The following is a 26,834-nucleotide window of genomic DNA, read 5'->3' on the forward strand; positions in this document are numbered from 1 at the left end:
ATGTTTAACCTTCAATTAGTTTCAGAACTTGGGATTATGTTAAGAACCACACTTTAAGTGAATCTGGAAGAAGATGATAGACAAAAAAGTTTAAATTTTGACATCCTTTTAAAATATGAGAACACAGAATTGTGAAGAAAGCTAGTCTCACTCTTATTTAAATATTAAAATGCTTAATGTTTGTAACTTAACTCAGAAGGATGAGATGGCTTTTCTTAAATTAGTTTAAGATTATATAAATATAAATGAAGGAAAACCTGCCATTGATTAATCTTCACTTGCTACATATAGAATTATACAAGTTATGAGAAAGTCCATTCTTAGGACTGTGGGAACAACAATGAATCTGACTTTCCCTTAAGTGTTTTCCCTAACATTCTAGAAAAAATAACTTCAATGTGCCGATTTAGACATTTATGACTTATTTGCTTGTCACTGTTTCCGTTTCTAGGAATAAGACCCAGTTTCTTTCCTCAAAAGAGTTGCAAGTTGATATAGAGCCAAAAATTGCAATAAAGTGTAATCAATTCCACTGCAGAAGTTTGTACTTGATATAAATTAATAGAAGTGCAAGCAATGTATTTGAAGTTCATTCTAGAGGAGTAGTTCAGAATAGCTTCATAGAGGAGAAGACCTGAGCTATCTTGGGAGATGTTTAGACAGATGAGGAGTGGAGCCGGAGTTGGGAAGGCAAAGGCAGTGTAGCCTTAGAATGCAAATGTTCACAGACATGATCTTGTGGCTTATTCACCATTCTTACCGACCTAAGAAGGACACCTGCTGGTAGCTTCATCATCATCATCATCATCACCATCATGTTAATAAAGAATGGATATTTTTGTCAGGTAGTCAAACAAGCTCTTTACATGTAGCACCTAGATGTTTTCTACGATCCACCTTATGAGTTCAATCATTGTAATTATTCTCATTTTTCACATACAAAAATGAAGACTTAGAGAGATTAAGTAATTTGTTCAAATCTTGGTGTGTGCCCTTTCAACTCCATGCTCTGTACCTCTGTGCTTAACAGGCTAGGATGATTTGCCCATATTAAGGGCTCAGATATTGGTTGATAAGTATAATAATCTCATAAAAGGTAAAGTGAAGTAATCTGCTTTGATGTTTATGATGCAGTTTGGTGAATGCACTTAAGTGCCAATAGATGAATAATAAAAGTTAGAAACACACAAAACATAGAGAATCAAAATTCATATATGTATGTCTGTTGGGAACAAAAAATTCTCCTGAATGTCTAACTTCTTAGTAAATATCAGGATATCACATACACATCATTAGGCAGCATCAATGGAGTATCCTCTGTACCCTGCAAGAGGGCACTGTTACAGATGCACAGAAAGAAAATTCATATTTCCTGCACATTATAAATAAGGACATACTATGATCACTCTTTAAGAATGAAGTAATTTGAATTTTTAACTTTTCCTTATCAATTGGTGTATATGAATCATGTTAGGTGAAGAATTATTGGTTGATTGGACATTTTATGTTTTAATTCTTTTCAGAAAACAGTAAACAAATCCCTTTAGGATCAAAATATCACATTCAGCAAATGAGCTATTATACTGAAGAAAGTGATGAATTCAGTAAAGTGTCTGCAATCTAAAATATTGTTATAGAAGAAGTAATTGAAGGAACTGGGAATAGATGACATGAAGCAAGACCAGGAGAGAAGTAGGTGGTCGCTCTAAACTACTTTAGGAGTTGTCCTATGAAAAAGGGTTTAGACTGTCCCACACTGAAGATTTTAGACCAAGTAGACAGGTTTAGGTTGATAAAAGGATGAATATTTTGACAAGTAGAACCTTTCAACTCTAAAATGGACCGACTGCATTTTAAACTCAAGAACTCCCTGTTACTGAAGTGCTTTAACAGAGGTTGAAGTTAAGCAGTTGGAAAAGGAAGAGCTTTTACAGTGAGAAAATTCTATGATTCTATGGTTTTCAACTCATAAATTTGTGTAGTTCATCCATTTTATTCATTGTACACACTTAAGTATATTGTTCCTTGAAATGGCCATTCAAAGTTGTTTCCTGTGCCACACACTATGAATGCTAGGGTTGGTCCTGTGTAAATCTTACCCCCATTGAATTAGTATTAACCCTAAACAAGCAGCTTTCTTCCATAAGGAAACAAGAAAAGAGGTTCAGAAATGTCCAAACTAAGTTTCTATAAAACGGTGTTATCAAATCTTATTTATCAAAAAACTTCAGGGCCTCCCTGGTGGCGCAGTGGTTGGGAGTCCGCCTGCCGATGCAGGGGACACGGGTTCGTGCCCTGGTCCGGGAAGATCCCACATGCCGCGTAGCGGCTAGGCCCGTGAGCCATGGCCGCTGAGCCTGCACGTCCGGAGCTTGTGCTCCACAACGGAAGAGGCCACAACAGTGAGAGGCCCGCGTACCGCAAAAAAAAAAAAAAAAAAAAAAAGGGAAGATGCAGACCTGTATGCTTCAGGATTTTCTCACCAAAACCCCACACAATTTGTTTACTATTCCAGCCAAGTATGGCCTAGCCCTACCCTTATCCCTGTTTTTCTTGGTGTAGTAATAAAGAAACATAGATGGAAATAAAGAAGACATGTCAGGTAGAAAGATATAAAATAGTGGGGAAAATAATATGTGAAGTCAAGTACCACCACCATTTACTAGCAGTGAACTTTCAGCACCAACATTAATATTTTTTCCTGTTATATCTGTAAATGATAATAACTAATATGTACATAACAATTTTCAATTTAATCAAATCTCATTTTTATAACTAACTACTTCACAACAAGTAACATGCTAAGGCAACATCAATAGATGAAAAAAGGTAGTCCCTGGCCCCAAGGAATGTTGCCCAGGAGAACACAGAGATATGTAAAAAATACAATCACAATACAGTGTAGCGAGTGCAGCAATCAGGAATGAAGAAGTGCAAGGGTAGCAAAAAGGAGCGTGTGATCACAACACTCAAAAGAAGACTGCACAAAAGACATAATATGTAAACTGAGGTTTGAAAAATGAAGTGGGTTTCCCAGGTGCCCCATAGGGAGAAAGGAATTCTTGGAGGAGGGAAAAGCATAAAAGAAGACAGTGAATTGTTCATATAATCCAGAAGTGAAGTAGGCAATGGCAGGAGAAATGATTGGACACAGGCGTCATGAATACTTGCAGGTCTGCATTTTAGCAAGTCCATTCTAAAGGAAACTTTGAGGATCAACTCGGGGGTGGGGGGCCGCGGTGGGGACAGAACTAGTCATTCCTGCAAGAAACACTGGAACCAGTTTCTACCAACCCACCAATAGAACGACTTCAAAGGCAACATGGTATCACAGAAAGGGTTTGTTTTTTTGTTTGTTTGTTTTTAGTTCATTAGGCCTCACTTAAAATTCTGATTCCACAGTGCGTTTGCTTTGGGATCTTGAACAACACTCATAACCTCTGCAAGTCTCAGTATAGTAAGTTTATGTGATTACCTTCATCTGTAATATCCCTGCATTGCAATCTTAATGGAAACTCAAGTTCAGGTCAAAGACAAGTTTCTCTGTGACTTCTCCTCCGAATTGATTCAAAAGCCGTCTCTCCCGTCCTCATTTGGCTTCTCTTATGGAATCTCATAAAAACTTCTATGACCTCTTTCGGGTTCTTTTTGTTGTTGTTGTCTGTTTGTTTGTTTTTTAATTTAAGTATAGTTGATTTACAATGTCGTGTTACTTTCAGGTGTACAGCACAGTGATTCCTTTTTCACATTCTTTTCCCTTATAAGTTATTACAAAATATTGAGTAGAGTTCCCTGTGCCATAGAGGAGATCCTTGTTGTATCTATTCTATGCCTTCTTTGAATGACCACAGCACTTGTTGTCTGTATCAGTTTTATGTCTCTGGTTGCTTTGTGACTGAAAATGAAAAATTTCTATTTGTTCATGTCCTGGCCCTTCCTTAAAAATGTGTTCATTTATGTATTTCATATTTATTGACTACATCTTAGACACCGTGTTAACTGCTGGTTCTAGATGTTAGTAAAATATAGACCTTCCTGCTCAAAAGGTCACAGTATTTGTGGGAAAACAAAAAAATGAACAACCTATGTCTCAAAGAGCTTTGTACTTCCCAAAGAGAACACATCTAGTAGGTACAATAAATACATGTATCATACATAAATGTATAAATAGTTAATGGGATTAAAAACTAGAGATAACTGCTTTTCGATTCTGAGGAAATGATGATTATATTTCACCAGGAGCTCAACACCACTCTGAGAATGAGGGCTTAACCCCCGTCCTCACTCACTGCATCGCTTTTCTGTATAAAAACACACAAGTCTGTACATACGCTCTAGAAAAAGGCTTATCTGGCATGAATTTCAGAGAGCAAGAAGAAAACTTCAAGAGGTTCAGAGAAGCATCCGGAAGCTCACATGATTATCTGGCACTAATACAACTTGCTTGACAGGAAAATAGAGCTGTAAATCTCACAAAATTAGATCATCTTTGAAGAATTTCAAAACCTCCTGCTATTAATTGGAAATCCTAGAAGAACCGCTTCTTTTAAAGCATACTGATAATATGCTTTACAGCTTAATATTCAGAAGCCTATGTTTTGGCTAAGTGAGCTTCAGGAAAGAAGGAAACTTGAGGTTCAGTTCCGTCTACTCTGGAACCTCTGGTCAAGACATCTACTTCTGTGCTCAGCCGTCTTATCACCTGTAAAATGGAGGCAACGCTAAGAACACACAGTTACACAGATGCTGCACAGTTTCACGTGTCATTGTCCTCATTTGTTTCAGAAAAACCAGTAACATCTAAGCTACGACTGCAAAGAGTGCAGTGTTCCTTGGGGTCATCTAGTGCAGCTCTGTCAAAGGAAAGAAAAGGAAAGGGGCCTAGAATAACTATAATTTTCCCAAGAGGACACTATTATTTTATGGTAAATCTGAGTCAAGAATCCTGATCTCTTTGATGCCATTCCATTGTTCTTTCATTGGGTTGTGAACAACCCAGAGAAAGAAAGAGAAATAAAACTCCTATGTGCTGTGTCACTGGTACAGGACGTGACAAGATTGGAATTGGAGAACTACATATTAACAGGTATTTGGGAAATTCTTCAAACTAATTAAGATATATACCAGGTCCATAAAAAACAGTATGTTTTCTCAAGATGATTCTGTGGAATGAACAGAACTGGTAACTGAAGGTGTCTGGGTGCTGCAGTTCCAAACAGGATGGTTGAATGCTTGTCTTCTGGCACCTTGAAGACTCCACCCCAACATACACATTAAAATAAAATTAACATTTCACCTGGGTCATATTTAATTCTGCATGTTCTTGTAAGTCAGCAAAATATTTCATATATCATTTAAGTTGTCACTCAGTTTTTTTTTTTGTTGGTACGTGGGCCTCTCAGTGTTGTGGCCTCTCCCGCTGTGGAGCACAGGCTCCGGACATGCAGGCTTAGCGGCCATGGCTCACTGGCCTAGCTGCTCCGTGGCATGTGGGATCTTCCCGGACCGGGGCACGAACCCGTGTCCCCTGCATCGGCAGGCAGACTCTCAACCACTGCGCCACCAGGGAAGCCCCTATCCATTCATCTCTTGATGACACTTAGGTTGCTTCCATATCTGGGTAATTGTAAATAATGACGCTCTGAACATTGGGGTGCATGTATCTTTTCAAATACATGTTTTTGAAAACACGTGTTTTTGTTTTTTTCGGATTTATACCCAGGAGTTGAGTTTCGAGGTCATATGGTAGTTCTATTTTTAGTTTTCTGAGAACCCTCCATACTGTTTTCCACAGTGGCTGTGCCAGTTTACATTCCTACCAACACTGTACCAGGGTTCCATTTTCTCTAAAAATTGTAAATTTTCTTCCTAGGGGTAATTGAGATGGTAGTTCAATAATAACATAAGATCAGGTGATGTCTAAAGAAATTTTAGAAAACCTGGATAAAGTAAGAAAACATCTGTTCGCTGGCATCTGAATGTTAGAGAGACACCAAGACATGTGGGCCAAGTTCTGGAGAGAAGGGAAACACAGACGCAAGCTTGACATTTGGTGCAGCTTTTCTCCTTGGGGCATTTGCTGATTCAAATCTTACAGCCTAGGAGCTGAAAAGCCAAGGAGTTCAAAAGACTCTAACCACAGAAGCTGCTGGCATCCCTTGACTTGTAGGTGCAGCACTCTAGTCCTGCCTCTGTGGTCACTGCCTCCGCCTCTTCTTTGTATATAATCTCCTCCTGTCTCTCACTTATAAGTACACTTACAGATGGCACTTAGGGCGAGGATAGTCTCAACTCAAAATCCTTATATCCGCAAAACTTTACCTTGTAAGGTAACATTCTCAGGTCCCAGGGATTAGAGCCTGAGATCTTTGGGGCCACCAGTCAGCCCACTGTAAGCCCTAAACGTCTTCTCTCCTGAGGAAGGTCTAGGCTGGGCAGTAACCCCGACAGACATCTACCAGAGGCCAGATTGAGAGCCCTTTTAGAAGGTCATTTCTCAGCTCATTTGGAACCTTGCTATTGCCCTTTTTTTTTTTTCTTTTCTTTTCGGTACGTGGGTCTCTCACTGTTGCGGCCTCTACCGCTGCGGAGCACAGGCTCTGGACGCACAGGCTCAGCAGCCATGGCTCACGGGCCCAGCCGCTCGGTGGCATGTGGGATCCTCCCGGACTGGAGCACGAACCCGTGTCCCCTGCACTGGCAGGCGGACTCTCAACCACTGCGCCACCAAGGAAGCCCTGCCCTTTCTTTTTTCCTCCTGTTTGTCCTCAACAGGGGGAAGCATTAAGAGTAAATGAGGGGCTTCCCTGGTGGTGCAGTGGTTAAGAATCCGCCTGCCAATGCAGGGGACACAGGCTCGAGCCCTGGTCCAGGAAGATCCCACATGCCGCGGAGCAACTAAGCCCGTGTGCCACAACTACTGAGCCTGCGTTCTTGAGCCTGCGAGCCACAACTCCTGAAGCCTCCATGCCTAGAGCCTGTGCTCTGCAACAAGAGAAGGCCATGGAATGAGAAGCCCGCGCAATGCAACAAACAGTAGCCCCTGCTCGACACAACTAGAGAAAGCCCGGGCGCAGCAACGAAGACCCAATGCAGCCATAAATTTAAATAATAATAATAATAATAATAATAAAATAAATGCATTAGCAGATTTTGGGTTTCCTCTCATCGTTAGTGTATTGCTTTCATTCCTAAGACCCTAAAAAATTGGAAACCACTCCACTTACCAGGAACACACTTTGCAACACGGATCCAGGGGAAGCTGTTTTCTTCCGTAGACACTTCATGACCCCGGTTTCCACAACAGCAGGCACTGCTGGCTCTGCCAAGTTGCTGGAGAAGGGCACCTTATCTGCAAAGTCACAAATCCAAATGGGCCCCCATTGGCAAGGGTGGAAGGAAGTTGTTTGGCTTAGCTTCTTGGGGGATCAGAAGATTGGGAGTTCTGGTGGGGGGACTGCAGGTACCTTGCTGTCCCTTGGTACAACGTCAGGGGAAAGAAAGGTCGCTGGTAGCTTCTCAGAGCTACCAGTTGGGGCTGTGCAGAGCGTCTTAGTAAATGCCATTTTGGTTGCAAATAACAGAAACTCAAACCGGCTGAAGCAAAAAAGGGGACATCTATGGGGAAGAAAAGATGGCTCCTGCCTGTCCAGACTCCTCAGCTTTGCTTGCCCGTTGATTCTCTAACCTTCCGCATTTCCTTTCAGTAAACTCCTTTTCTGTTTAAGTTAGCCACAGGAGATTTCTGTTGGTTGCAACCAGAGAATCTTGAGTGATACAAAAAGTCCTAGTGGAACCCAAGGGCAGGCATTAGAATGGGCCTTTCCAAGGAAAGAAACCAAGAACCAGAAAGTCATCAGGAATCAGGGCAACTTTCTGCATCAGTTGGAATGCCTTCAGCTTTTTTTTTTTTTTTTTTCCTTCATGGAGCTCATAATCCATTCATTTATTCAATAAGCAATTATTGAGTGTCTACCCTGTGCCAGGCACCCTGCTAGGTCTTAGAGTTCCATACAGGTGTAAAATATGCCAAGACCCCTGCCCTCAAGTAGCTCACATTCTAGTGAAGATAAGACATGTGAGCACATAGAGTATATTCACAACACAGAATAAGAAGAGCTATGCCATGGACACATATACACCAGCAAACATAAAATAGATAGCTAGTGGGAAGCAGCTGCACAGCACAGGGAGATCAGCTCGGCGCCCCGCGACCACCTAGAGGGGTGGGACAGGGACGGCGGGAGGGAGGGAGACGCAAGAGGGAAGAGACATGGGAACACATGCACATGCATAACTGATTCACCCTGCCACAAAGCAGAAACCGACACACCATTGTAAAGCAACTACACTCCAACAAAGATGCAAAAAAAAAAAAAAACAAGAGCTATGCCAGAGGGATGAAGCATGACTGTCTTCATAGACCTAGAAAGCACAGATGCAATTATCCTGGTAGAGAGGGCCTGGGCAGAGAATCGCAGGTAGGTGAACCTGTGTGCACAGAGAACATGGTGTGTATGAGAAGCTGCAAGTTTGCAACATCCGTGGAGCAAAAGAGTTCTTGCAAAAGTAGTGGGAGACATGGCTGAAGAAATTGGTTGAGGATGAAGCATAAAAAACCCACTGAAGTGTGATCTTTTTTTCCTGAGGAGGCATGGGGGAGCCATGGAAGACTTTTAAGCTGTTTGAGGACATGGTCAATTCTCTGGGTTTCAGAAAAGTCCCTCTGGAGTCTGGGATGTGGTGAAAGCTGGGCTGGACCTTTCACCAGCGGGCATGCTCAGTCGCTCAGGAAAGGTTTTTGCTCTGCCTTGGGAAATTTTTCACGCCGCTCTGGCAGCGGGAGCTCGCCCCGCCCACGGCTTCTCCTCACTGGATTGGTTGAACTCAGGGAGGCTACCAGGAGGCCCAGTTGACCTCCCAACTCCACACCCCCGCCCCCGCCCGTTAACGCTCTGGGCGCGCGCTGCCTTCAGCTTTAAATAACAGAAACCTGGATGTGGGTAGATGGTAAAAATTTGGAGCCCCTCTCAAATGAACTCTAGCCATGTGGCTTGCTTTGTCTGATGAGATGTTGGCAAACACATGGCAGGTGGAGACTTGAAAAGTGTGCTTTGGGGCTTTCTCTCTCCTCTTGCTCTTGGAAACCTGTACCCACCACACGTGGCCTGGTCTGGCCTGCTGGGTGATGAGGGACCACACCAGGCAGAATCAGACGTCCCAGATGAGGCCTTTCTAGACCAGGGTTTCTCATTCTCGGTACTATTGACATATTGGATCAAATAAGTCTTGGTTGTGGGCAGCTGTTCTGTGCACTGCAGGATGTTTAGCAGCATCCCTGGCCTCTACCCCGAGATGATAGTATCACCCCCACCCCAGTTTAACAACCAAAGTGTGTCCAGACATTGCCAAATGCCCCCTGGGAGGCAAAATGCCCCCAGTTGAGAACCACTGTCCTAACCCAGCTTGCCTGGCAATGACCAGGCAGGCATGTACGAAGCCACCCTAAACTAGCCCCAGCCAAACCAACCAGACCAGTACAAGTGGCCAGCTTGACGCCTGGAATCATGAGAACTAATAGTCGCCATTTTAAGTCACTAACTTTTGAGTGCTTGGCTCCACAGCACAAACAGGTACATCTGACTACAGTGGCTGAAACTGATAGGATTGATTTATTTCTACAACAGGATGTACAGAGGTAGGCAGTTCAGGTACAGTGCAGAGCACAGTGATGCCACTAGGCTCCCACCCAGGCTTTTCATGTCTTTCCACTCCACTGTCCTTTGAGGTGGGCTTTGGTCTCTGGCTTGTTACCTGGTGATCCCCAACATGGCTGCTCCAGCTCCAAGTCTGAGCTCCAGGAGAGGAAAAGGAGACAAGGCAAAGGGACAAAGAGAAAAACTTTCTCCTAGCAAAGCCTTGCCTTTAATTCCAGAAGGGAAGCCCTGCCCAGGGCCTTCACCTGCATGTCACTGGCCAGAACTGAACAACACAGCCAGGTCTAGCTGCAAGGGAGGCTGGGAAATGAGGGCATTTCGCGTGCTGCTTATACAGTAGAGGGAGGCAATGACTAAGGGGCTTGTAGTGTCTGCTGCACTGTCTCACTGGGGGTCGTCTTTGTTTCTTCTTCTTTTTTTTTTTTTTTTGCCACACGGTGTGGCTTATGGGATCCTAGCTCCCTGACCAGGGATTGAGTCCGGGCTCTTGGCAGTGAAAGCGCAGGGGGGACTGCCAGGGAATTCCCTGGGTCTTGGTTTCTTGTCTCTACCTGTTTCTTATCTATCCTGGCCATCTCTTTCTAAGACTGGCTTTGTTTCTCCAAACACAGTGGGAGAAATGGCCACCCCAGCTGGGAACTGCATCAAGACTTTCAGCTCCGGGCCATTAATGACCTGTGTGGTAACTCCATGTCCCACTTCCAAATATCAAGGGCACAGGTGCTGATTGGCCCAGCTTGGGTTAGAAGAGAAACCTGATTGGTCTGGCTTGGGTAGAATATCTACTGATCAGCCAGTCAGGTGTGGCCAAGAGAGCAGCAGTAGGTAGGGTAAACCTGGTTGGGGAATGTGCATTCTCAGAGAAAGCGGTGTGTGGCTGAGGAGACACCTAAAGAACCATCTAGTTCAAGGAGTGAAGAAAGGACATTGCCATTGTGGGTTGCAATGTTGATATGATAAAGATTAACACGTCCTTTGAAAGACCTCAAATACAGTGGAGCCACATAGGCATTACATTTAACTTATGCAAATTCAAATATTTGTATTCAACCAAAGTAGTTTTTTCCCACACAATTTGGCTTCCAAACATGAGCCAGCTACTTAACTACTGCCTGACCAAGTGATCTTTTCTGGTGCTGGAGATTGCTGTTTTGGATTTGGGGGATATGGTACAGTATAAGTAATATGTTCTTTATGGAAAACTGCTGGGATTTTCAAGATTATTTTTAAGGTCAGGTGATGCTCCCCCTTCTCACTGTGTAAGAAGTACCTTTAGTGGAAGATCATGCCAATCATTTTTCCCATTTCCTTCTAGTTTTAATCAGTATAAAGAATGCATTTGGTTTTAAAATATCAAAATACTTTTATTGTGGCTTTTTAAAAATAAAAAATAAATGATATTCATGGCTTCTGGCTCTTCCTCCTGTTTTGTTTGGTGGTCTCTGGCCGTACAAGAAAGGCAGGGAGAGAACAGATGGCTGGAGAGAAGGCAAAAATGAGGGTCTCTTCAAACACCACGGGAAAGGGGTGTGTCCACCTGGGCAGTGTGTGTTCTTTGATGACTGGGTACTTGGTCTGTCCTGATGGCCTGGGACTTGACCTACTGGGCTGTCTTGGTGCGGCAGAATGGGCAGCGTGAGATGGAGTTAGAAACCTGGGTTCCAGCCCCAATTCTTCAATTTACTAGCTGTGTGACTTTAGACGGGCCATTTAACCTCTCTGGGCCTCAGCTTCCTCATTTGTAAAATGGGGAACATAATGCTATTTACCTCCCAGGGCTTGAGAGAGGATTAGACGAGAAGTGTTTTGAACACCGCAGAGCGCCCTATAAACATGACTCACTGTTATGGAAGCGATAAAACTGGTTGCTGTTCACATTTATTATAATCAATTCAGATATAAATGCACTATACCATGGCCCCAACAGCCCTGAGGTTACCATTCTGTCCTGTGGCCCCAGTACACGCCCTGGGTTTTCTCAACTGCGGGCTTCTCAGAGCTCCTTGGAGGTGTGACATTTGGGTTTGTCACTACCCAAACACATAATTGCATCTACCAGGCCTAGGAGTCTGAATTTCAAACTTATTCTTCATATGCCTGCGTATGTTTACATTCATAATATCTGTGAAAAGAACCCCTCTCCTCACACACTCCAAAATACAGTATTGTGCAAAATACCAGTCTAGGAAGCAACACACTAGGGTAGCAACCTTTAATGTCCTAACAAAGCATCTTAGTAGTTGGACGCAGAAGAGTTACACTGACTCACGGAGGATCACGCGAGGCCCAGCGGGACGACGTTTCTAGTTCCTTCCACCAGGTTTAGAAAACAGAAGGCTCTGGCTGGATTTGCTGGACATTTCTCTCTTCAGCATCTCCCTTCCTTGGTCCATCTTTGGGGTGCCTTTTCTGGCTCCAACCTACAACAAGCAAGAGCAACAAATGCCCAAACTCTATAATTGTAGGGAGATCCCCAAATATTTCTCAAATGGCATTTTTTTTTACTCAACATAAAATCTTTGTTGTAAAAAATATTTATATATACACATAGACGTGAGCAAAACGAAGGTAAAATGATCCACCATTATCACACTACCCACAGGTAACCTTATTCACATTTTGGTGTACACTCTTCCAGATACACAGATAACGTTTTCTTCTGACATTTGCATCTTTTTTTGAACCAGGAGTTTCTGATGATAGGCAATTTCATTGGGATGGACTTTCTCTCGAAAAGCTGTTACTGAACTGAATGCCTTATGTCTCTGATGTCTTAGGAGGGTAAAATGCAGCATACTCTAGGGGGTCTGTCTAACCCTTTTCTGAGCACTACTCCTGGATCCAGGCAGCCATGTGTGTGACTCTGTCCCTGGTCATAGCTGATCGGGCACTTGGCACGGGCTGGGCTTTTAAGATGGTCACTCCCAGGATTTGGGTTATGGGTTCTAAGATGCTACTTGCTTCCTGGGCTGGTCCTTTGAACTGCGGGACCATGAGGTCATTCCTTCCTGTCACATGACTGGAGAGAGCAGAGATCAGGGGAGCCACACAGAGACACAGAGAGGAGATACGGCCTGTGTGTGCGTGTGCGCATGCTTGTGTGTGTGTAAAAGAGATGATGCCTGAGATCTGATGGCTTACCAGTTCTATTTCGAGGCCAGTCTCTCTTTCAGCTCCCAGTTTTTATGAGGCACTCACCCCTATATCCTTAAAAAAGCCCCCTCCCCCCGCTTTTTTTTTTTTGCGGTACACGGGCCTCTCAGTGTTGTGGCCTCTCCCGTTGCGGAGCACAGGCTCCGGACGCGCAGGCTCAGCGGCCATGGCTCACAGGCCCAGCCGCTCCGCGGCATGTGGGACCTTCCCAGACCGGGGCATGAACCCGTGTCCCCTGCATCGGCAGGCAGACTCTCAAACACTGCGCCACCAGGGAAGCCCAAGGCCCACTCTTGGGGATGGAGTCGCCCAAGGTACACTTGGCAAGGAACCTGGAGGAAACCTTTCTGTACTGAGGAGATCCTAGACACCAAACTTCTAAGCTCAGGCTGGAGGGCAGGGAGAATGGGAAGCTGGCTCTTTGCTCTTAGCCGAAGCACCATCTGCCCCGCTTCTGTTAAAGCCAGAGGCAGCGTGAAGTTCCAGGGCGTCTCACATCTCAGAGAAGCACAATGTTCCCACAACATCCAGGGCCCATCCCAATATCTCCTCTGCCATTTCACATCCGCAGGTGGTCCTCAGACAAAACCTAGATGTAGGGCAGTTTCTGCCTCCTCCCAGCTCAGTCATATATGTGAGTGAATAAGTAACAAACTTCCAGTCGTTTCCACTTTGCAGGGTGGCAAACGTCTCAGATCAAGTGGGGCCCTCAGGATGCTCTCTATCCTCTTAACATCCTGCTCTGGAGAGTAACCACCTTCTGGTCTTAGCACAAGGATGCTGGTTGAGAAGCTTCTATTTTTCAAATATATCCCTCACCTAGAATATCTTCGTTTCTTCCCATGATAATTTGGTTGCCTCAGCATGACTGTGGCCTTTTATCAAACTTGAATGTCTCCTCTCTCATATTCAACCAAAATGTGTTTGGCTTTCTAGCTTCCTGAGAGCTCGCCTCTACTGTCTGCAAAGTGGGAACGTGGACTGGCTTAATTCCAGTTCCAGGGCTGATTTGTCAATGGCAATGTTTCAACATGTTCAAGATTTCATAGCCTTAATTCTCAACTTTGAAGAGAATTCTAGAGGATGCTTCCTTGAAATTTAAGAGAAATACCACTGGAAATGTATCAGGTTTATTACCTGGAGGTTTCTAACCTAAAGGAGGAAAAGCTAGCACTCACCTGGGTGTCAGATCTGCACTGATTCCCAGCTCTCCTACTGAGCTGTGTGGCTCTGGACAAAGAAAGTCTCTGAGCCTCAGACACCTCATCTGTAAATTGGGTATAATAACAACACCCACCCCATAGGGTTGTTGTGAAGCTTAAAAGAGATACTGCACTTCGAGTGTTTGGCTCTGTGCCCGGCACATGCCACATGCTCAATACATAATAGATGTGGGATAACTGTCCACTGGGCTTCCTGCTGACGTTCTAGGGTTTTCTCTCTTCTCTCTTCTGGCTCACCTGGAAATGTGAGTTCTGCATCTTTGAGTTCTTCATCAGCTCTCCAAACATTTGTCTCTTTAACACAGAAAGAATATTGACAAAATTTAGCGTATGTTCTTCTTTGCCTTTTGCATCAGAGAAAAATGGATTTTTCTCAACTTTCAGATGCTACCCATTTGGATGGAATGTTGAGCCTTCCTAGGTGAGGAGGTGAGGATAGAGGTCTGCAGAAGGGGGTGTGGCTTTGGGGCAACGCTACACTGTCCTGCTGCACCTTTTAGGGAATCTCTGTTCCAGATTCCAGCAGAGAAGGAGGTGGTCAACCAAGAAGGCTATGAAGGATACTGTATTCTTCTTGGAGGACAGATCTGCTTTAGCTGGAAGCAGAGCCTCCTAGATCAGTGGAAGAGGCTGTAGATGTCCAGTGGCTTTCCACCCAGTGGAAATGTTGAAAGCCCCAGTGGCTAACCTCCCTGGCAGGGACTACAGGGGCCTGTTGGGAAGCCAGCATCACTGAAAACCTGGAGCTTGCCGCTCCCCTGGGGTTTGATTACTATTGCTGACCCTGATCTGCTCAAGACCCTGCACCTCAGGGGCAGCTCATCAAAGAAAGAGCATCCCCTAGGCACTGGAGACACAAAAGTGAGAGGGAACTGGGGTCTCCCTTGCAGACTGACACTCCGCAGGTGAATGTGCAGTGGTGTCAGGAAGGAGACGTTCTCCTAGAGCCCTGAGCATCCACTGGGGTCGCCAACCTGATTCCTACAGCGGCCAGGAAAGGAAAAGAAGTGGGTGAAGTGAGCTGGGGTGGTGGTGGACAGCAGCAAACACACGAGCCCAGGGCCTTTCTAAGGGGCCTGGAAGATGGAGGCTTGTGATGGTGGCTTGTGGGTCTGTGGGCCTAGGGTCGCCAGATCTTCCAAGTTTCCCAGAGAAGCTGGAAATCCAGAGTATTCCAGGAAACTGCCCTATTTTGAAATGTAACTTAAAAAAAAATCCCATGAGCCAAATGGAATATATCTGTGGGCTGCCATCTTGCGACACCTGGTTCAGAACCTCCCTGCTTGGTGTCTAGTTGGTGCTCAGTAAATGTTGGAGGGGTTGCCAGATAAAATACAGGATGCCCAGTTAAATCTGAATTTCAGAATGAAGCCAACAAATTTGTGAGTGTGAATATGCCCCGTGTAATAGTTAGGACATTTATACTGAATAGCTTTTGTTGTTTATCTGAAATTAAAATTTAACTGGGCATCGTGTTTTTGGTTTGTTTGTTTTCCCCTAAATCTGGCAACCCTACCGGGTAGTCACAAAACTCAGGGAGGAAATAAGGCTGTCTTTTGGGACAGGGCATAGGTGCTTACAAGACTCTTCCATTCTCCCAGAAGGATGCTAACTCTACCCTCAGAGGACTGTCTGTGAAGGCTGATGGGCCCGTATTGAACTGACAGTTGCCCTCCAGGCATTTTCCGTGGAGAAGGCCTCGAGCCTGCAGCCACTCAGTATTTATCACAAACTCAGTTGAGACAATCACTATCCAAATTCCCAGATATTATAAAGCAGGGGTTAGTTTTAAACCAACAGCCTTCTTCTCTCCCACCCCATCCCCCGCCTTTTTTTTTGCAGAACCGTCTATCCAAGCAAAATCCCATGAGGAACTTGGGGTATAAGATAATGGAGAGCTTCTCTGGCGGGAGAAAGGTGTGTGTGCTTTGAGAGTCACACCTTTCCATGGCACCCAAAGGCTCCAGGGAACCCCAGTTTGAACATTGCTGCAAAATTCCTTCCTGGATTAAGTTCCGTCAGTGGGCAACTGGGCACTGAAGGGCAGAGCCTGGCCCCTGTGCACCTGCTTTTCCTGAACTTTACTGAACACACTGGGATGTGATGAAGGGGGTGCGGGAGGGTCTTTTTCTTTAGCCTTCTTCTATCCGTATGCTGCATAGGCCTGGCCACATGGTTCTACTTCATCATTGTGGGCGGAAGAGTACCACCCCAAGCCCCTCCCATCCCACGCTCCTCCTACACAACATCTACCAATTGTGGGGCTTCCCTGGTGGCGCAGAGGTTGAGAGTCCGCCTGCCGACGCAGGGCACACGGGTTCGTGTCCTGGTCAAGGAGGATCCCACATGCCGCGGAGCGGCTGGGCCCGTGAGCCATGGCCGCTGAGCCTGTGCGTCTGGAGCCTGTGCTCCACAACGGGAGAGGCCACAACAGTGAGAGGCCTGCGTACCGCAAAAACAAACAAACAAACAAAACACAGAAGTGGCACGGAGGAAGCCAGAATCTTGAGAATACCTAGGCCCAAGGAAATCTTGGAAGGTAGTGAGTTAAAGAGAATAGTGAGGATAATGACGATGGTAGGAGAGGGTGAATGCTTTGTGGTCCTATGTGCTAAGGCTTTTGTATACAAGCTCCCATTGGGAAGGCTACGAGCTAGGTGCCATTTTTATTCTCATCTTAAAGAAGAGGGATCTGAGCTAATTAAGCAGAGGGAAGGTTAGGGGCTTTTCCTGGCTGAGACCACAAGACAAAGCGGTGGTCACGCCCCCTAGCCAGGACTTGATTGGCTGCAGATTTGATTGGCAGGAGAGCTGAGCGGCTTCTCCTGCCAGAAGCAGCCAGTGCCCTTCAGCCTTTCTTCCACTTCAAGCCCTAAGAAAGGGCTTGCGTGCTTCCCAAGTGGCAACTTCTGTGCATTTAAAAATTTCCTCTTGAAAATCCCAGCCTTAGCCCTTTCACAAAAGGTATCTGGGTCCTTTCTTGGCCGTGGCCTAGTCGTATTCACCAAAGAGAAGAGCGCGTCCCATAAGAGCTGGCGGCTTTGGGAGGACCGGGGAAGGCGTCAGCTGGCAGGAAGCTCCCTGAAAGAAATAGAGGAATCCCCACCCATCCATGAGCTGCCTATTCTTCCCCCTTAGAAACGGGGCTTGTGATGTGCCAGGCACTGCAGGCATTTTGCCATTTAACCCTCCCACTGCCCCACGGAGTAGGCCCCTTGCTAACAGTTTTGGTTGCTTTTGTTGAGGAACCTGGGATACAGAGGTCAAGCCACTTACTCAGGGTCATTCGGGGCAGCGGTGGGGCTTGACCCCTATTTGTTTGACTCCAAATCTGGCCTCTGAACTCTGAGAGACACTGCCGGCTTCTCGAGTGATGTGGGAAGTGGATTCGAGTGAGCACGGCCTGGGCAGCGGTTCCCGTCCCTCTGCCACATGGACAGAGCCACAGACCCAGTTCGCTGTGAAGGCCCAGCATCTTATACCAAGTCTCATTTTCACAGCCAGAGATATTAGTGTGGAAATAGGACTTTTGATTCTTGAAAGGTCTGCTTGGTGAAGAGATGGTCAAACATTAAAACTACAAACTCCATTTTTTTTTGGGGGAGGGCAATTCTGAGGCTAAAGATGTGTAATTTCATCTCAGTGCTTCAACACTGCCACCTCTGTGAACGGGTGAAGAGTTTCAAAGTTTCATACAGGAGGCTAAAAAACTAAGGCTCCTTGTGAAAATACTAAGTGTAAAACTTAGAAAAGAGGAATTCTACTTTCTGTTAATTTCTGCTTAAAGACAACGAAGATCTACTCCCTGGAAGGAACGGATGCCAAGACAGATATATACAAGTGCCCTTTAGGATCCAGCAAAACTTTAAAATGTATTATTGTTTTCTTCCTGACAAACAGGCTGGCCTGTCCCTTGCACTGTGTATGAATGAGGCAGCCCATGAATAATGCATGTGAAGCCTGATTATGTAAATCCTCAGGTTTTCAGTACATGACAATGGCTTTTTTTGGGCCCTTCTCTGTCCCATTCTGTGGTCTGGTGTCTCTGCTTTGGGGCCTAGTCTGCCAAGCCCTGGGGGCGGGGGCGGCATTTCAGGGAGGGGTGAGCTCTCCAGAGGGCACATCAAAGGGAAAGTCACAACTCTGTCACTGGCCCAGCTCTCCCTGGCATTGCTTGGTGTGAAAGGAAACTGTCCTCTGCCTGAGGCAGCCCGATGACACATGCAGACTAAGGCCTGTGATGTTTAATTCACAGCAGTGAGCACTGGAAACACCGCATCCAGGCTCCCTCAGAGCAGGACAGCCACTTTTCATTTCTGGGGCTCTAAGCCAGAGAGCCTGCTGTCTGGAAACCTATTGCCTGGAAGGTTCGCAGGATGGAGGGCAGGCTTCTGCAAGGAACTATCTGACCATCACCTCCTGGTTGAGGAGAAGGGCACCCTTCTATGACCTTGGCCTCCTTAGAGCTCATGCAGGCAACAAACACGCACATGCAAATACACACACATGCAAACACACAGCACATACTCACATGTACACACATACACGCAAGCATGCGTGTACAAATACACAGCCCCAAGTCAGAAAGACTGGAGTACTATTCTGGCTACTCAGAAGAGGAAACCCAAATCTTTATTCTCAGAGAGCTTATTCCTCGGTGTATCCCTGGCACCTGGCAGAACAATGAAAATCAGAAGCGCCGCCTTTAAAAACACTCGGGCTGTTCACTCAACTGATTGTGGTCATCATTTCAGGAGGCAGGGAAGTCAGATCATGATGCTGGACACCCTTAAGCTCAGTACAGTGCTGTGTGTCAATTATGTCTCAATAAAACTGGTAGAAAAAAGAGTTATCTGGATAGAAAAAACAAGATAAAATACACGAATTATCAAAAGTTAAAAAAATACAGACGAGCTAGACTATGAGTCTCAGAAAGCACTGTTCACAACAGCCAGGACATGGAAGCAGCCTAAATGTCGATGGAGGAGTGGATAAAGAAGTTGTGGTACAAATATACAGTGGAATACTACTCAGCCATAAAAAAAGAGTGAAGTAATGCCATTTGCAGCAACATGGATGGACCTAGAGACTATCATACTATGTGAAGTAAGTCAGACAAAGACAAATATCATATTATATCACTTATATGTGGAATCTAAAAAAAATGATACAAATGAGCTTAGTTACAAAACAGAAAGAGACTCACAGACTTTGAAAACAAACTTATGGTTACCAAAGTGGAAATGTGGTGGGGAGGGATAAATTAGGAGTTTGGGTTTAACATATACACACTATTATATATAAAATATATAATCAACAAGGACCTACTGTATAGCACAGGGAACTCTACTCAATATTCTGTAATAACTTATATGGGAAAAGAATCTGAAAAAGAATAGATATATGTATATGTATAACTGAATCACTTTGCTGTACACCTGAAACTAACACAACTCTGTAAATCAACTATACTCCAATATAAAATAAAAATTAAATTAAAAAAAAGAAAGTTAAAAAAAATAGAGGCAAGCTAGACTGAGTCTCAGAGAGGTTAAGCTAACACATATATATGGAATCTAAAAAAAAAAAAAAAAGAAGGTTCTGATGAACCTAGGGGCAGCCCGGAATAAAGACACAGATGTAGAGAATGGACTTGAGGAAATGGGGAGGGGGAAGGGTAAGCTGTGATGAAGTGAGAGAGTGGCATGGACATATATACACTACCAAATGTAAATAGATAGCTAGTGGGAAGCAGCTGCATAGCACAGGGAGATCAGCTCATTGCTTTGCGACCACCTAGAGGGGTGGGATAAGGAGGGTGGGAGGGAGACGCAAGAGGGAGGGATCTGAGGATATACATATGCATATAGCTGATTCACTTTGTTACACAGCAGAAATGAACACAACACTGTAAAGCAATTATACTCCAATAAAGATGTTAAAAAAGAAAAAGCTGCCTGAAGTCACACAGTAAATGGCAGAACAAGAGTCTAAACCTAAGTCTGCCTAATGCTAAAGCTATTCTGCCACCTTCCTTTGCAATGAGCGAATGCATTCTGTGCTGCCTGGATCCCACTGGGACCTCAGTTGGCTGTTTCTAAAGGGAGCTGAGGGGCAGCCTCAGAGGCTCTGCTCCGAGCAGGGACCTCTCACCTTCTGCTGCCTGATCGCCCTGGTGACCCTCTTCTCCTGGTGCAGCCGCTCTTCCATGTGCGCCAGGGCCTCCTTCAGCAGCGCCTTTTCTTCGGCCTCTTTGGAGATGTCGTCCTTCAGCTTTGCCACCTGTGACTGGTACATCTGAACCGACACTTTGCTCTGCCTGAGCACACAGGAGAGACAAAGTCTCTTTTCTCCTCAGCTTTCTCACTCACCACCAATGCTCCCGACCTGGGAGATCCTCAGAACACTTCCATATATGCCTGGCTTCGTGGTTTCCTTACAAGTGGGGGGAAGGCTGAAGATGTGGGGACTAGAGGGCAGAATAAATAGCCCATTGGCTGTGGACGTGCAGCATGAAGGGGGCAACGGTTATGCTACCAGCCCCTCCCAATTTTCCAGAGAGGGTGGGGGAACGGATACTACTGAAAATAGGATGGAATTATGAAAAGCACACACATGGTGAAACATCAGACACATTTATAAAAGGTGCACCTTATTCCTTAATAGTAGGGTACTTTAACTGCTGCTTTCTTGCCCAGAGACTTGGGTCCATCAGGCCCTGAGTCACCATCCCGCCTGCCCCCCTCCACACCCAGGCCTCTGTCCTCTTGTCCTGGTCCCTACGGGTCTGCAGCTGCACCGAGGTTTAGCCTGGAGAATGGAGGCCTGGGCCTTTTGCCGGAGACATGGGCCATATTTGAGCTGTTCAATGTCCTTCTCATATCGTCTCAAAAGCTCCTCTTTTCTCTGCAGCTGGTTCTTGAGTAGGGTGATCTTATCAAACACCAGGTACAGGTCTCTTTGTCGAAGCTGGTAGACTCTCTCCCTCTCTTTTGGGGAGAGGTGTTTCATGGACACGTGACCTGACATACCTTTGATGTTCATCAAAGTCCCGAGGGTTTTGCTCATGTCCATGTACTACGAGAAAGCATTTTGCAGGTAAGAGGCCTGGCCCAAGACCGCTGGTGGCCCCTTTGAGGAGGCAAACGTCTAATTCTGTTTCATTCATTTTCTGCAGTTGCAGAGAAGAAACACATGCTTTGCAAATGAGTGCATTTGGGGCTTTTAGTAGGACTTTCATTTTCCCCCGCATCCATTTACACTATGCCTTTTTGAGAATTGGGGGGAGGGGTGGAGGGGGAATGACAACAGACATAAACATTCATTCTTACTACCCAGTCTTGCAAGGAATTGGGCTCTGCAATTTCCAGCCCATGCTGGGATAGGAGATGGGTCTCGTGGAGATACTGTAACAACTAAAATGTATGTGGAGTTGATGTTTAAACTATCTGCAGGGCACGCAGGTTTGGACAGGAGGGGACTGATGCTGGGTATACCTACCAGCTTTTCACTAAGATCTAAAGCGTCAGCCACATCCATTTTCCTTAACTTCTCAGAGACCATGATGGACCCTGGGCTGGAAAGGCCATTTTGAGGCTGAAATAAAAAAAAAGAAGAAAAACTCTCTTGGCATTCCATTATGATTTTCTACATCCAGAAGAATAACCCAAAGAATAATGGAAGAACTGGAAAGATACTAAAGAATAATTTGAGAGAGTTAATTTTTTTAACATCTTTATTGGAGTATAATTGCTTTACAATGGTGTGTTAGTTTCTGCTGTATCAAAAAGTGAATCAGCTATACGTATCCATATATCCCCATATCCCCTGCCTCTTGCATCTCCCTCCCACCCTCCCTATCCCACCCCTCTAGGTAGACACACAGCACCGACCTGCTCTCCCTGTGCGATGCAGCTGCTTCCCACGAGCTATCTATTTTACCTTTGGTAGCGTGTGTGTGTATATATGTCCATGCCAAGAGAGTTGGTTTTAAATCCAGTCTGACTCTGTGAACTGCTTTCTATATGACTGTGTTCCTACCCCTTCAGAGCACGACTGCCTTTGAAATGATGCATCACTTATGCCGTTCTTTGGCCACCGTCTCGTCTGTCTTCCCTTTAGGCCAGTGGTTCTCAACCGGGGGTGACTCTGTCCACCCTACCCCCTCCAGGACATTTAGCAATGCCTGGACACATTTGTGGTTGTCATAATTGCTGCTGGCGTCTAGTGGGTAGAGGACAAGGATGCTGCTAAACACCCCACGATGCATAGGGCAGTCTCCCAAACAAAGAGTTACCTGGCTCAAAAAATCAGTACCGCTGATGTTGAGAGGACAAGCTCCAGAAAAATGGGGACCATGCGGCTTTTGCTCACTATCTCCCTCCTTGTGCCCAGCATGGCACCTGGCACCGAGTGGTGCATAGTGGGCATGTTTGTGGAATGAACGAATGAAGGTTAAGTGGAAAATAGCCTCCCTCCTTTTTATTAAAGGAATCTCATTTCTGTGCAGCAGAAACCATACCCTCACAAAATTTGGCCCAACCTTCTCCTAGTTCTGGAACCTGGTGGGTGAGCATCACTTCAGACCCTTTCCAGAGACAATGCAGATAGTGTTTGCAGCTGCATCTCCCTAAGACCCCAACCAGCCAGCTGGCTGCTGGAAGCCCAAATGACTGCATGGAATGGCCACCAGTCTGAGTAGGTTACCTGATCTGAACGACTACAAATAACCATAATAAGCCTCCTTAAAAAATAAATTGGCTTTTAATGCTTGCCATGAGCCTCTCTTAGCCCTAGCATTTGTTGGCACTACCCTGAAAACCTCTGAGATTAAAAACAAAACAACTAAAAAACTATAATGGCCCCCAAAATGACTGTGATAGATAAGAGTGGACATATTTGTCTATGTATCTATGGAGATGAGAATAAAAGAGGGTATCTGAAGATGACAATAAACCGGGCAGATCTGCTGCAAAAAGAACCTGAGATGCTGCTCAGTGTCTTCAGCTACCCTGAGCTGCATCCTCTGTACCTCTCCAGACGCCCCCTCTTTTCCTGAGGGGAGGGTCACTAAGGAAGAGCCTGGGCTACAGGATCCAAGCACACAGTCCCCACCCGGTCTCTGCAGGCTAGCAGACACACCACCAGGGACACACCCCTGGTGTGTCTTCAATCATTATTCTGTGACCTTGGGTGAGGTACTTGACCTCCTGAAGCCTTAATTTTTCTTATCTGTTAAATGGGGACAATAATAGTAAGTATGACACAAGGCTGCTACGATCGTTCAATGACATAAGGCATGGAGCCGGCTGAGCTCAACGCCTGGCACACAGTAAGCAGTTCACAGATGTCAGCTATTCTTCCTCCTGCTCTTTCATTTAATTACTGCCAACCTTGGAGGATTGAGAGTTAGGAGGTTTCCTGCTCTGTGGTGTCAGTGGTGGAATGAGGGCTTGTTGCCAAGGAGAAGGTCTTGGAAGCAGGACCATCAGGACATGAGATCCAGCTGAGCTTCCCACCTGGAGACGGTCCCTCTACTCCCAACCTCAGAGAAGGAAGGTTCGATTTTATCAGGAAGACCAACACGTTTCTGAAGACTCACATCTCTAGACGTGTGAGCAAATGTCTAGAAAAATTGTAGGAGAAAATGCTGGTACAGAGAGGATGGCTTTATTATGTTTTCCAAAAGCTGGTTTAGACCAGCTGCCGCAGCAAGCCACGCTGACCTGAGCTGTCCATTGTCATGTGTCAGTCAAACACCCGATCAAACATCCATTTAGGATACAGGGCACCTTCAACCTAACAATCAAATTACTTCTGAAAATCCTGGAAAACACAAACTATGCTCCCTAAGAAAGGAAGGTTTTCTTGGATAATACTCTTTAAATACTGTTTGACAATAATAACTATCATCTATTAAAGTGCTCGCTATGAGCTAGGCACTGGGATAAGCACTTTACATAATGATCTCCTTTAATTTTTCCATCATCATTTTACGGCTGGGAAATTGAAGTCCCAGAAAGGTTAGGAGGCTGCCCAAGGTCACAGAGCTTGCAGAGCTGGGATTAGGACACAGGTCTCTGATTCTAGAACTTGTGTCTTCTTAATCATCATGGCTCCCTTCTGCTGCCCTTTATGTGTTCATGTTTTTCAGTTTATAGCAAAAAGCAAATGTTAGGCAAGCTCATGACATACTGTTGTACATTAGCTTGTTGGATATTTTCTGCAGAATATAACATGTGATGTGAAAAGGAGGGCCCAGAGATTGACCTGGCCAGCATCAGTGCAATGCTATATCATGCTGTACATGATGGCAAGCCGCCTTTCTATTCAAACATTGGATCGGTGGTACGGCCAGGCACTGATCAGTCCATACAGGTGCCAGCCCATCAGGGAGGACCTGGCCTCGAACCAATGATGTATACAGTGGTGCCAGGGCACACGGCTAGTGTCTGTCCTCATGCCCACCCTCCCCACGTGTCAGTCAATGCAGAGACAAAGTTTCTTTGGTTACCGTTCCGATCTCTACTCTTGAAAAAGTTGGCAAGTCAGGTTTTACATCCAATATTTTCTGAACATTTTTTTCCATCCCGAGGGTCTTTAAGTCTAGAAATGATCCATCCATGTGGTCCTTGTGATCTATAAAAGAAATAACTTACACTCAAAAGAAAGGCTCAGGAAGAAGTTACTGCATGTAAAAGTCACAGCTGCTATTTACTGGACACTTACCACAGGCCAGTACTAATTAGCTCACCATCCTCCCTTGGCAGGTGAGGCATCGAGGCCCAGAGAGGTGAAATGACTTGTCCAAGGCCACACAGCTCATATGAGGCTGCAGCCTCCCAGGGCGGGGGCACTGAGGGGGAACCTTCGGCCACAGGTGTGAGGATGGACTTGAACCCAGGCTTCTGTGTCCTAGCCCAGGGCTCCACCCAGCAGCAAGCTTGGCTCCTTGAAAGCCCTATTCCCTCTAAACACGGTATTTATCCTGGGAAGTTCCCCAAGGTTGGTCCTTGCACAGCATCCGTCTATGAAAAAGTCCCAGGGGAGGCGCCATCATTCACCTGGTGTGATCACTGCTTGGCTGAGGCCCCACTGGGCGTGGGCACGCATGGGTATGCAGAGTTGGAGGGGATGGCGTGTCAGAATGGAAGAGGTGGTTGGGTGAATGATGCCTCCCCCCCAAAGATGTCTGGGTCCTAATCCTTAGAGCCTATGAACATTACCTGACAGGGCAGAAGGACCTTTGCAGATGTGATGAAGGTAAGGATCTTGAGATGCGGGCTTATCCTGGATTAGCTGGGGGGACCCAATATAGGTGCATGGGTTCTTACAAGAAGCAGACACAGGGAGTCTGACTACAGACAGACAGAGACGGTGATGTGACAGAAGCAGAGAGTTGAAGGTGCTCCTCTGCCGTGAGCCAAGGAAAGCGGGGAATTTTTATTTCCTCGCCTTTTCCAGTCTAGAGACTAGAAAAGGCAAGGAAACGGATTCTTTCCTAGAGCCTCCAGAAGGAACCAGCCCCTTGCCTTTACCTTAGCGAAACTGATTTTGGACCTTTGGCCTCCAGAACTGTAAAAGAATAAAGATGAGTTGTGTTAAGCCCCTAAGTTTGTGGTAATTTGTTAGAACAGCCATAGGAAACTAATATGGGGGGTGAAGGCAGGAGGTAGGATGAGAGGTGGGGAAATGCAGTGCATGTTCTGGAAGAGCTTAATTGGGTTAGAGCAGATGATGGGGGAGGGGAGGAGTAGAGGGAAGAGTCGGGATGGAACGATGAGCTCAGTTTGTGGCCAGCCTAGAACAGTAGCCTAAAGAGTATAAACTTGATTTAAACATCACTGAAATGTCACGAGTGTGACCTGTGTGCCCGGCCCTCTGCCAAGCAATCAACGCATCACCCCACTGTATTGTCCCGCCATCGCCTCCTTTTACACATGAGGCGGTCGGGCTCTGAGACCTGTGGCTGCTGGACGCCACACAGCTGGCAAATGGCTGAGCCAGGGCTTGGGATCACAGTGGTGTGACTCCAGGATCTGAGTCACTGCTATTTCAGCTTCTGATGGAGCAGTGAGTTGGCTTAATGAAGGGTGATTTTTTTTTTCAGAAAAATAACCGGGATGTATCAGAGACGAAGGAGCCAGCAGCATTTCTCAGCTGCAGCATCTCGACGTGTTGGGCTGGACAGTCCTCGTCGTGGGAGCCGTCCTGGGCACCGTAGGACGTTTAGCAGCATCCCTGGCCTCCACCTACTGGCTGCCAGGAGCATCACCCACCCAAGCTGTAATTATCAAAGATGAGAGGGTTTCAAGAAAGCAAACCGAGAGGGTTGGGTAGGCCAGAGAGAACATGGCGGGGGGAGGAAGCTGGGGTTTCAGTGCAGGGGGGGCCACGTCAGTTGCCAAAGAGGCAAAGACAATGTGGGAAGTTGGTGGTGAGCACACAGGGTGTAATGCACTTCAAGGTCTTAGTGGGACCGGAGTACAAGCAGTAGAAAAGGAGCTAAAGAAGCAGTGGTCCCAGTGAAGATGCACCAGCTTGAAGTGCATGTTTGATGACGAAGGAGAAAGATAGAGTGGGAGGCTGTAGACGCTGAAGAAGGAGGTCGTGATTCAGGAGCTTGTGCACAAGGTGGTCTGGGAGGGAGAGAGAAGGGGAGACTCAGGGAGGGAAGAGCTGCATTTGGAAAGAGAACGTAGTGAGGGAAGATGGAGGGAAAGGAGGAAAGGTGGGTGCGGAG

At 45.8% G+C, this 26,834-nt stretch overlaps 2 protein-coding genes across 2 annotated transcripts in view; both read right to left on the reverse strand.

The window, feature by feature from the left end:
• Positions 1-12,019: 12,019 nt before the first annotated feature.
• LOC309808850 (forkhead-associated domain-containing protein 1-like) overlaps positions 12,020-26,834 on the reverse strand; it is a gene marked incomplete at both ends in the record, with an annotated part of 409,265 nt that continues 394,450 nt past the window's right edge. The window contains one exon of the mRNA XM_082629422.1: positions 12,020-12,136. Coding sequence (XP_082485548.1) covers positions 12,020-12,136 — 117 coding nt within the window. The remainder of the gene's footprint in view (positions 12,137-26,834) is intronic.
• The window catches only part of LOC309808031 (forkhead-associated domain-containing protein 1-like), a gene marked incomplete at both ends in the record, with an annotated part of 92,104 nt that continues 85,482 nt past the window's right edge, over positions 20,213-26,834 (reverse strand). Inside the window, 4 exons of the mRNA XM_082628043.1 lie at positions 20,213-20,411; positions 20,949-21,169; positions 21,593-21,688; positions 24,606-24,722. Of these exons, the coding sequence (XP_082484169.1) occupies positions 20,213-20,411; positions 20,949-21,169; positions 21,593-21,688; positions 24,606-24,722 (633 nt within the window). The remainder of the gene's footprint in view (positions 20,412-20,948; positions 21,170-21,592; positions 21,689-24,605; positions 24,723-26,834) is intronic.

The sequence above is a fragment of the Mesoplodon mirus genome, assembly GCF_964341445.2.
Source record: "Mesoplodon mirus genome assembly, chromosome: 7".
NCBI classification, from domain to species: domain Eukaryota; kingdom Metazoa; phylum Chordata; class Mammalia; order Artiodactyla; family Ziphiidae; genus Mesoplodon; species Mesoplodon mirus.